This window comes from Eschrichtius robustus, chromosome 3 (genome assembly GCF_028021215.1).
Source record: "Eschrichtius robustus isolate mEscRob2 chromosome 3, mEscRob2.pri, whole genome shotgun sequence".
NCBI classification, from domain to species: Eukaryota; Metazoa; Chordata; class Mammalia; order Artiodactyla; family Eschrichtiidae; genus Eschrichtius; species Eschrichtius robustus.
Genome location: NC_090826.1, coordinates 60,700,405 through 60,712,496, shown reverse-complemented (window position 1 = coordinate 60,712,496; position 12,092 = coordinate 60,700,405). Strand labels below are relative to the sequence as shown.

The 12,092-nt window shown below is 38.5% G+C and overlaps 1 protein-coding gene across 2 annotated transcripts in view; it reads right to left on the bottom strand.

Moving 5' to 3' along the window:
• LRRC7 (leucine rich repeat containing 7) overlaps positions 1-12,092 on the bottom strand; it is a 383,497-nt gene that overhangs the window by 133,218 nt on the left and 238,187 nt on the right. For both annotated transcript variants that reach the window (XM_068538014.1, XM_068538015.1), the window contains exon 8: positions 5,617-5,691. In XM_068538014.1, the coding sequence (XP_068394115.1) occupies positions 5,617-5,691 (75 nt within the window). The remainder of the gene's footprint in view (positions 1-5,616; positions 5,692-12,092) is intronic.

Here is a 12,092-nt window from a genome sequence, read left to right as displayed (position 1 = left end):
GATATGTGAATATATCTCCCAACAGAGATAATATGTTAAAAGATAGCAGCAATAATCTCAAAGTTGCTGTAGAATTAAGTAAATTGAAAGAAAGAAAGAAAGAAAGAAAGAAAGAAAGAAAGAAAGAAAGAAAGAAAGAAAGGAAGGAAGAAAGAAAAAGAAAGAAAGAAAGAAAGAAAGAAAGAAAGAAAGAAAGAAAGAAAGAAAGAAAAAGGAAGGAAGGAAAAGAAAGGAAAAAAGTTGCCACCTAAACAACATATGCTGATATTCTGATTCTTACAATTTCAAAGGCATAAGAAAGGTATTAAATCGTGATTTGGGCTTCATCCTATTATGCAGAATCAATTTGTTCATTCAACAGTTCTTTTGGAGGATCTACTATGTACCAGGGCTTTTGTTATATACTGGAGAACAATCATGAATAAGTCAGCTATGTGAGGGAAGAGACTTGTCATGATACAGATAAAGTCTTTAAGGTGCTTATAGCAGTGAAGGAAACTGTCAAATAAATAACTATAATACCCTATGATATGTACAATAAAAAAAGCATGTAGAGAACGCCCTAGAAACAAAGGGATGCAGATTGCCTGGAAGGCACTGCTGTCAAGAAAAGGAGAAACTGTACCGGGAAGAGAGAACAGCACAGAGAAGTGTGAGGAAGCGTGGTGTGTTTGAGGGAGAGTGGGAGATTCAACGTCACTGAATACAGTGATGAAATTAAGCATCATAAGAAGCCAGCTGTTAAACGGCCTTGCCTGTCATGTGAGGATTACGTGATCTCTATCTTATAGGCAAGGAGAGCTATTCAAAGCTTTTAAGATGGTGAATGACATAATCAGATTTGTGTTTTGAAATAATGACTTCAGGGAAGTGTGAAGGGAAGATTCATGACTGGGGTTAGAGTAGATCTGAAAGGATTAGAAGGATTTGGAAGCAGTTTAGCTGAGGAGATGAAAGGGACCTGAGTTAAGGCAGCAGAAGTGAGGACAAAGAGGGGATGGCTCGAGAAAAATTTAGATGTGGAATGATTGGATTAGTAACTGATTACTGAGGACAGGGGAGGAATCAGGTCATACATTGGGCAGGGAGTGAATAGTGATTGTTTAGCTCGGACATGTACTTTGGGAATTAGAGCAAGATAAAATTCTTCATTTTCCTTTTCTTTAAGGGCATGATTTGCAAATAAATGTCCCACATATATCTGTGTTCAATGGGTCATCTGCTTGTTGGTCTACCTGTATACAATTTACTATCCTGTCTCTACTTATTTGACAGAGTATAAACACATAAATATTACATAAACAAATTTATTACGCAAGCACACACTTGGCACTGTGCTAAGTACTTTATACATATTACTTGACACAATACTTTATATTCTTGCTGCTCAGAACGTGTTTTACACAGCAGCAGCATTGGTACAACCTGGGAGTTTGTCAGAAATGTGGAATCCAGACCCACTCCAGACCTATTGAATCAGAATCCGCACTTTGACACACATTAAAGCTTAGAGGTTAAGTAATGTCACACGCTGGTTTCCCTGAGAACTGGAGACAAAGAGAAATTTATGAGAGAGATTCTTGGGATTAATACCAGGGGAAAGAAAGAGGGAAGGAAGGAAGCAGGATTGGACAGATGAAGGTGGGCTGTGACGAAGTTGTGAGGAATTCCTCAGCTGACCCTTCAAATAGTATTGAAGTGGGGGGAAGGGTCCAGGCCTTCAGAGTCTTATTTGATTGATCATTGGATGCAGGTCTCCTGGAATAGGGGTGTAACCCTGCACGAGAAAGTTCTCTCAGCTGAGGCAATTCCTGAAGAGGGTGGAGAGCTGCACGCAGCATGCCCAGAGGCTGGGGAGTTCACCCAGGAGGATGGTGCATGACAGGATATACTACAAGTAACATTCCAAAGTTGCCCCATTAATAAGGGGTGGAGCTAAAATGCAAACTCGGATTTTATCGGAATTCAGACTGCAAAGCCTACCGATTACATTAGCACTTTCTGACTGACGCCTTAATTAACGCAGCTCATATCTCCAGCCCTGCTCCTCCAGTTCCCCACGTGGGCAGAGGGTGAACACAGTCTTAGAACAGGTGAATAGTTGCTAGGCTCGGAACTGGGTACTCTGGGTGAGTCAGGCCATGGGGCTGAGTTTCTCCTCATGCCTAGAAATATGTTCCTTGGAAAAATACTGTCACTTTACTTATAGCTCTCCACCCCAAGGAACTATTATGTTACCTTAGCTCATCTCTTCTGATGAGCATAGAAAGAATAATATATGTGATTATGTGTCTATGTGTGTGTATATTTCTTTTTTGTTTCATTACGATGAGAAAAATTTCTTTTCTCTTTGAAGCTTCCTGAATTGCTATCTCCAGCAAACTCAATAAATATTTTGGTGTGAAGTTTCTAAATATCTTTTTTTTGGAAGCAAAATAACAATTTGGTGTTTACTTTTGTCTTTCTAAACCCTTACCTTCAAATATCTTATAAAAGCAATAGTAGCCTGGAGTGATAAAGGCCTTTGAGGCCCAATGTCTCAGAGTTCTTGAGGATGCTGAATGTTGCTCCAACATCTTTCTGAACATAGAGGGGCCTACAGATGAGTGGTCGACAACAAATAAAATGTGGAAGCCATCACAAGCAAAAGAAGATATTGGAGTTTGCTGTTTAGTCATATTTTGATTGATTGATCTTAGAGTGATGGCCACAAGACAGAGCTATGTAGCAAACTAATTTTTGATCATTATCTATTTGCTTCTCTGACTTATGAAAAACAGTGGAAAAATGAAAGCCCAGGATTCCAAAAGTATTTAAAAAGTATATTAGCTTAATGTATTTTGGTACATGAACTAAAAATAAAAAGGAACTTGCTTTTTTCCCTGTGTCTTATGACAGCGGTCCCCAATCTTTTTGGCACCAGGGATTGGTTTCGTGGAAGACAATTTTTCCACAGACCGGGGCGGGGGCGGGGGGATGGTTTTGGGATGATTCAAGAGCGTTACATTTATTGCGCACTTTATTTCTATTATTATTACATTGCAATATATAATGAAATAATTATACAGCTCACCATAATGCAGAATCAGTGGGAGCCCTGAGCTGGTTTTCACTTGCCGCTCACTGATGGGGTTTTGATATGAGTCTGCAAGCAATTGACTTATTATGGTCTCTGTGCAGTCAAACCTCTCTGCTAATGATAATCTGCATTTGCAGACGCTCCCCAGCGCTAGCATCACGGCCTCAGCTCCACCTCAGGTCATCAGGCATTAGATCCTCATAAGGAGCATGCAACCTAGATCCCTCGCATGCGCAGCTCACAGTAGGGTTCGTGCCCCTATGAGAATCTAATGTCGCTGCTGATCTGACAGGAGGCGGAGCTCAGGCGGTAATGTGAGTGATGGGGAGCGGCTGTAAATACAGATGAAGCTTCGCTCGCTCACCCACTGCTCACCTCCTGCTGTGTGGCTTGTTTCCTAACAGGCCACGGACCGGTACCGGTCCACGGCCCAGGGGTTGGGGACCTCTGTCTTATAACACTAAATACTTAGGATTAATCATCCTGTGAAACTAACAGACATGGGCTGAAGACTGCATTCAAGATTAGCCTTTCAAAGTCAAGCATTTCTAGTTAATTGCATAACAACTAATTGCCAGCACTGGACATTCAGAAAACCATGCCTGTTTAGGGTAGGGAGGTGTGGGGTATTCCCACAAAGAGCATTACAAAATGTGGAATTCAAGAGTACTAACTAAAGTGAGAAATCCACTTAAACTTGGCAGTATATAATAAAAAATCTACTTTTGAAGCAGAAAAAATTAGGCAGCACTGTTTTACAGAAGATTTAACCACTACTTTTCCATTTAAATAATACACTAACTAAGGAATTAGAGGTCTGAGTTGATTTCCAAGGTTGGATTTTGGGAATGGAGTAACTGTGAAAAGTAAGATCAGCCTAATCCTCATTTATACCTTCTATTGATTCTATAGCAACAGAATTTTGGAGCATCAGAGTGAACAAAAGCCTCTGGAGCTGGTATGAATTACAGATCCACCATTTACTGGCTGTGTGACCTTGGCCCAGTTACTTACTCTTTCTGTTTCAGTTTCCTCATCTATAACATGGGGTTGGTAATAAATCTGCTTCACAGGGTTGCTATGAGAATTTGGTGAGTCATTTGTAAAATATCTAGATAGTGCCTAGCCCATGATAAATGCTATGTAAGTGTTTTTGAATAAATGAATACATTGAAGAAGCAGGTATAAACTTTTCCAACTAGACATACATTCTGATTCCTCAATATTTGCATAAGGGATTGATCACTGTCTTACTTGTTGCCCCAGGGTTTGTACATACCTTGAATATGATACAAATCAGTCTCTGCTATGTGTAGTGGAATACAGATTTGTCTCTCATGTTATATGTGAGCCCCTCAAACAAATATATTCAAGGTCATTGAGTATATTATTTTTGTAACCCTGACATTAGCATGGTTTCTAGTTCATAGAGGTATATTTGTAAATAGTTTTTGAATAAATCAATAAATAGAAAACATGCATGCTTTTCTGTTTTGCATTTGCTATGATAGTAGAAATGTATTCCTTTGGTGAGAGGAGAAAGTATTTTTTCCCTAATCTTTTGTCATATTTTCTTCTTTATGTGGTCCCATGCTTGTTCAAAAGAGAATAAGCTTCCTGTTCTTGTTGCTTTTGCAATCATTTAAAAAAACTTTAAATGTTATTTCAAAGAAGGAATAAGTTTGACTTTGGGAATATACATCTAAATCTCAGTGGCTGAAGAACTATTACACAACCAGCTGCCCTGGCTTCTTAGCCCAATGCAAGGAGTTTAGAGTTGGCTTTCACCAGAGACCCTTGTGGTTGTTGTTGGTGGTGGTGGTGTGTGTGTGTGTGTGTGTGTGTGTACATGCTTATATTCAAGTGCATGTGTTATGAGTGGTTAAGAAGCAGTGTTTTATGGAAAGCCATTCTCTTACTGGATGAAAAAGGAATGAATAGTCACACTCAGTGAGTTGACTGATAAACCTACTTTTCAGGAGGTATTATTGGATTTTCTGTTAGCTGAGAAGAAAAATCGATTCTAGTTCAACTTTCTATTTTTAACAATTTATGCTCCTTGCCTTTTTCAAAAACTCAAATAGGTTCTATTGGAAATCACCTGAACCAAGAGAGAGGTATTTATTTTGTGCAAGAGCTCTAACAATATGAGCAGAAACCATTACCTAGTTACCTACAAGAAGAAGGCTGATTTTGTAAAACTAAGACTTGGTATTATGTATAGCATTGTTTTTCATTTAACAATATGAATTTTTCAGCTTTTGAAAAACAGTAAATAGGGAAGGAGATGAAAAATATACTCCTAAGAGAGCAAGAAAATTTTTCATACATTTTACACACCTATAACGCTCATAAAAGTTATATGAAATATTAAAAAAACAAATTAGTGAAAAACACTTGATGACAGAACACTCCTAACAAGTGTTTAACTTTGAAATGAAAACACTGGGATTTAAGATGTAAGATTAATCATTATCAGTTACAATTAATGTACAACATAGATGCTAGACAACATGGCATAATAAAAACTTACATACCCCAGGTAGCACTTGCAATGCATTATTATCCATCCACAGCTCCCTTAAATTTTGTATTTGATCCATAACTTCAGGCTAGGAGAGAAGTACGGAGAAAAGAGAGAGGAGAAGAAAACTAAATTAGTCTTTTCTTGTCACAATATAAGATGTAATTTCTTGGATCTGGAACTTTGATTTGGGAATCTAGTGTTAATCCTCTAAGAAATTCCAAGTTTAACAGACCTCTTCCAGCAAAACTGGTAATCCCTGAGGTAGCCAACCTAGAATTTATGTGGAAACAATCAGAACAACAATAATAAAAGTTAAAATCTATTACTCTCCCTTAACACCCTACAATTATCCTTTGTAGTATTTATTATACTCTACTGTCTTCTTCAATAGAGTATAAGTTTTTGAAGGGCAGAGTAATGTTTGGTTTTTAACCACTGTATCCTCATATCCCCCTTGTTTGCCATGATACTTGGTAAATAGTAGGTTTTTATCATATGTGTGTATTAACACCATACACACAAACATCTCCCCCCCTCGCCCTGCTCCCAGGCATTACATTACCATGATGTGATAATAGTATAAACCCACTCGTTTCTTATCTTTTCATTTACTCAACAAATAATTAGTTGTTGAATTGTCAGGATGCCTACTATGTGAAACACACAGTGCAGGATCCACAGTTACTCAAACTCAGTTCCTGCCTGGAAGTAGCTGATGATCTAACTGGGGAGACAAATGCATATAAATAACTAAAACACAAGGCATCATATGGGAGAAAAGAATAATGTAGAGAAGTTCAGAGAAAAAAAGAGAGATAATATAATCAAGGTGTAACCTACAGTGCATAATGAAACACTTTAACTCCCTAACTAGAAGCTGTCTCTAACTTCTATATCCTGGGCAGCAGACTATATAGAGAAGATAGAGGTTGCTATTGCTGCCAGCATCATTTCTTGATTTATGATGACCTCTTGCTGTTTTCTTTTCAGAAATCATCCCCTCCCTCACTCTAAGGCCACCTGCTTCCCTTGAAGTTGAATCCTTTTTACCACTTCAGGGAACTGACAAAGGCCTAAGCTAATTAGTGCATTATATTCACCTGGCCACAGGGTTGGGCTCAAGGATCCATTCAGAGCAGATAAGAAGAAATGGTTCTCTGACTGGGACTTCTGGGGAAAAGACTCTCGCTCTTGCCTGTTGGATTTGAAACTGGAAGGGTACAGCCCTGGGGGCTTCAGGCATGAGGAAAGGGGGAAAGCCTGTTTGAGTTAAAAGATGGATCCTGATGACATCATATAAGCCTAGAATTAAGCCACATCTGAAGTCAGATTTCTTTGTCTCTTCCAACTGAAAAAATTATCACTGAAAGAAGATACAACCATAGTTTAATTAAATTTGAGACCTAATTAGGAAAGCCAATGTATTTGATAGAATACTTGTGGAAAAGAATGGAATTGTATCAATGTTACTATTAGACTATTGATAATTGTGGGTCAGTACAATACACTTCAGAGACTTCCAGGACTACTTTGGCAATAGTCTCTGATACCTTTAGCCTGCAGTTGCAGTGGAACGTGGTACTATTCCTGGGAGAAGTTTCATTTGTAACAAGCATCAAAACTTAAAGTTACGACAGGGAAAAAAAGGACTGCATGAGTAAGTGCGGGGGTATACTTTGTGTAGGAAATATTCCGCTGTCACTTAGAGCATAGGGAACAGGCAGTGAACTACTCCATCTCTGTGCTGGAAAACATCAGTCACATGATGCAGTTTTTCTAAGCCCAGGCATCATGCAGACTTTAGGAGAAGAGAAAGAGTTGCATACCTGATAAGTTCAACACAACTTTATGTATGTGATAAGATAGAGATTAGTGTATAAACTTGAAACGATGAGCCTTATTCAGGATGGACTAGATTGTGCTGTGGTAACAAATTTATCCTGAAATCTCAGTGTCTTAACACAACAGGATTACTTCTTACTCTCACTATATGTCCCATGTGGTTTTCTGCCCCCATGATCTTGTGTTACCTGCAAATCAAGACTTCCAGAAGAGCCAAAGCAGGAAAGACTATGGAAAACCAGTCACTGCTCTTAAAGATCTCAGGCTGGAAGTGACACTTATCACTTCTGCTTATAGCTCATTATCCAGAACTGTTTATATGGCCGGGACCTAAGTTTAGGGAAGGCTGGGAAATGTAGGAGGAATTCATGGAATATTTGGTGAACACTACTGCCCCTGCCACACAGTGACACCATATGAAAAAAGAATGACAAGAAGGAATATATAGTACTTTCATAATTTAGTTACCCCTTCACTCAGTAAGTACTTATTAAACAGCTTCTAAGTTCCAGGCACTGCACTAGAGTCATAATGCATGGTATGGTCTCTGCCTTCAAGAAACCCATGGTCTATTTCTTGAGCAAACATACAAAGAACAAATACATGACATTATGTGACTATAAAGAAGGGGGTACCTATATGCTTTAGTATTGAGGGAAACAAGACATGGATTCATGGGGCTGAGATGTGAAGGAGCTGGTCAGAAGAGAGGAGAGGAGAGGAAACACATTTTAGCCAGAAGCAGAGTGGTGAGAAACAGCATGGTGTAGGAATGGTAACAACAGGCAGTTTGCTTTACAGGATTGTCAAGTTTAAAACGGAGTAAGTAGCAGAAAATGAGGCTAACAAAAGAAGGTGCCGGTCTGTGAAGGCCTCATGTTTTGTTAGGGAGATGGGACTTTATCTTATGGTCTAGAAGCATAAAAACTTTCTGATGGAAAGTGATTTTGGCAGATCAATGTTTTATATGTATCACTCTATCCTGGTGGAAAAAGGAAACAAAGAAACCAGAAAAGCTTATTAGGACTAGTAATAAAAGAGATCATGAGGAATAAAGAGAAGTTGGATTCAGAAAATGTTTAGAAGATGCATGTCCCCCAGTTTCCCAGTACTTAGTAGTGCCACCAATGGAGGTGCAGAATTTGGAGGTAGGAGCAGATTTATGAAAGAGACTGAATTTAGTTTTGATCATGATTAGCCTCAGGTTCCTGTGAGACACAGGTGGAGATGTCCAGAAATCAGGCGGCTTTTAAAATCTGAAGCTTAAGGAATAGGTCTGTGCTAAGGTTGTAGGACTTAGGCATTTTGTGGAAATAGAAACCCATGTGGATGAGCTCCCTACGGGGAATGCGAAGGGACTCAGGTGCAGGTGACCGAGTAACGAGCCCTGTGGAACGCTAACACTTGAGAGCTGAAAACAAGTGTTGCTGGCAAAGCCCATTAACAATTCCCAAGAAATAAAAATAGGATCTTGGTAATAAAATAAATTCTAACCTTTTTTTCCTTTGTACTTCGTCTAGTTTCACTTGCTCATAGGTTGCCGGGTGCAGAGGCCTTGCCCCCCGCACTTCAGACCAGAGTGCCTGGTGCAAAACAGCTGCGCCCAACACCTCAGCTCTAGGCCGTGTGCAGAAGTGCTGCGCACGATACCGAAATCCAAGATGGCGGCAGTGGGCCGTGTGCAGAGACGCTGTACCCGGCACTGCGATGTGGAGTCACTCCCGGGAACAGCACAGCTGCACCAGACCCAGGAGGACTCTGCCCCTGCCCTGCTGAGGAGACCCCTATGAAGCAGCCCAGCCCACAGCCCGTGGGGGAGGACTTGTGCTCTAGGGCACGAGCTCGCACCTCTCCATTCGCTGATCAAAGAATAAAGCTTTCCTTTGCTTCGGAACCGAACTCAGTCTCATTCTATTGGCACAAGCAATACCAAGCAGAAGGACCCTTGTTTGGGGCCCGACTCGAAAGGGTCAGTAACAGAAGGGCAAACTACAGAAGAAGGCAAGAAGAAATGGAGTCCAGAGGAGTAAAGGGTTATTAAAGTCCGATGAACAGAATTGTGTTAAGAATAAGTAAGTGAACAAGAGTATCATACACTGGAGAAGTGTCCAGTAAAATAAGAGATGAAGATGTCCACTCAATTTTGGAAATAGTAGCATGCTGGTAACCTTACTGATAGCCATTTCATGTGATAGCTGTATTATAGTGGGTTGAAGATAAATGAGGCAAATAAATGGGGACAATACAGATAGAATATTCTTTGTAAAGTCTGGATGAGAGGTGAGGAGAGAAGTTGTGGGGCTAGGTAGAAATTGAGGAAGTTGAGAAAAAAGAAAGCTGATAGGAAGACACTAGCAAAGAGGAACAGATTAAGGACAGACAAAATGGTATAAAATTAATGGAGTAAATTCCAAGAGGTGACAAAAAAGATGGGATTGATAGCACAAAAAGAGGGTCTGCCCTTGAATAGAAGTGAGACACCTCATTTACTGAGACTCAGGGGAAGGTAGTAAGGTTGATGTGGTTGTAGGTGGGCATGGTGGGGGAAGGCTGGAAGTTGAGAGAGCATGTCTGAAGGTCTCAAATTCTCTTAATGAAGTAATGAGCAAGGTAATCTCTTGAGCTGGCAGGGCAAGAATTTTCTATATGAAGAGCACTTGGGGAGAATGGTTCATACTGGAATCGTTGGAGGGGAATCAAAGAGGAAATTAAGGGCAATCAAAAGAGTTCTATCAATGATAACTATTTTAACTTTTTGGGGAGTCAGGTGGGAAACTGACAGTCTAGGAAAAAACAGAAGAAATAGGAGATTTCAGGTTTCCATGAGGTCAAAGAGGAGTATAGTAGGAGTGACAGATTGAGAGAAGTAGAAGGATAAAGAATTAGAATGAGAGAGCAAAAGTTCAGAGTTTAAGATTTCTGAAGTAGTTCCAGGCAAAGAAAAAACTCAAGCTGTAACCCTGGGTAGTATGACATCTTGGTGTGGGTGGGCAGGGGAGGAAGCTGTGGGAACATAAGGTCTTGCATGATCTCTAAGGATTTGGGTAACCTTTGGTGGACTGCTTAGTTTGCTCCCTTGGCTGTGTTACACAAAGTGGCAGATAAAACTGATCAATTATACCTCTAAAATACCTCTCACACGGGGTTCTACTGGGGACCCTAGGCATCTAAGACAACTAGGAGAGAGATTTCTGATGCTAACCTATATTTCTACTTTATTTCAAAAGTTCACATTTAATTTATTTAATAATATAATAAGGTAATAAGAGTCCTACTTTACAGATGAAGAACCTGATAATCATTCTCTGGGGAAAATAAGAATAGTTTGATGAGGGTTGCATAACTGCAGCTGGGATTATTACTCAAGTCTCCTGGCTCCAAAAATGACATCATCCTACAGCTTAAGACTGAAATTCTGAAGTAATGAAGAATGCTGGTGATCACAAACGCCCAATAAAGAAAGTAAAGCATATGCTGGATTTCTAAAAAAAGATAATATTTTTATTACTGGATGTTATAATAAAATGTGTCACAGAGGAAATTTCAGCAACTTTCTAATAAAAACAGAGACAAAATGTACTCAGCAGATCAATACATAACCTTGCTGAAACAACATGAAGATGCAATGACGTCTCATGACCAATAGACAATTTTAAAGTGGATCTTGGAGCTAAACTAAATGGCTTACACCCAACCAAACACATAAATTGCCTTTTTTCATACCGCTTAATTTCATTCTCAAAATCAATTGCTTGCATTAAAAATGAGTGAATTAAATCAAGAATGGCTTGGCATATTCAATGCTGATGAAGGTGCTGTGAGCTGGGCACTCACATAAACTGCTTTGATGATTATAAATTCGTTTGGTCTTTTAGGGAAACATTTTCAAATATGTATCTCAATTCTCAAAAGTGTTCACATTTGCTTTGGAGCAACTATCTTACTGAAATCATCTGAAATATAGAAAAACCTTATTGCAGAAAAATTTCATTGTGCAATAATTAATAATATTAAAAAGTTGGTCATGCTTTAAATAAACTACAGCATAAGGAAAGAGATAACCAAATTATGATAAAATATGTTGGTATAGCATACAAAAATGAAAATGAATTATCTATATTTTTGTGTAAGATATACCTTGCAAATAATAGCGAATGAAAAACAAGTTTAGAAAATTCGTATAGCACAAATCAATTGAACATAAATTTTAAAAAGTTATATATTTATGAATACATAAACATACAGGAAAAATAGGAATATATAGAATAGATGCACACCAAATTAAAAATAGTAATTGTTCTGGGATTGGAGTAAGTGTAGGAAGGAGAACATAGAAGACTTCTACTTGATCTACAGTGTTTTATTTCTTTACAAAAAAAATCTAACTCAAATACAAAAAATAGTTAACATTTGTTCCTTTTGGTTGGCAGGTGTTTAATATATTACTTTAAAATTTTTATATTTTTATATTTGTTTTCATTTTTAAAACATTAGAAAAAATATGATGGAATAATGATTGATTAATTTTTTTCTTCATTTGTATATTTTCTGTATTTTCCAAATTTCCTATAGTATATAGGCATTAATTTAATAAAAAATTAGAGAACATTTCAGTGTCTTGTCTTACATTTACACTTACCTAAA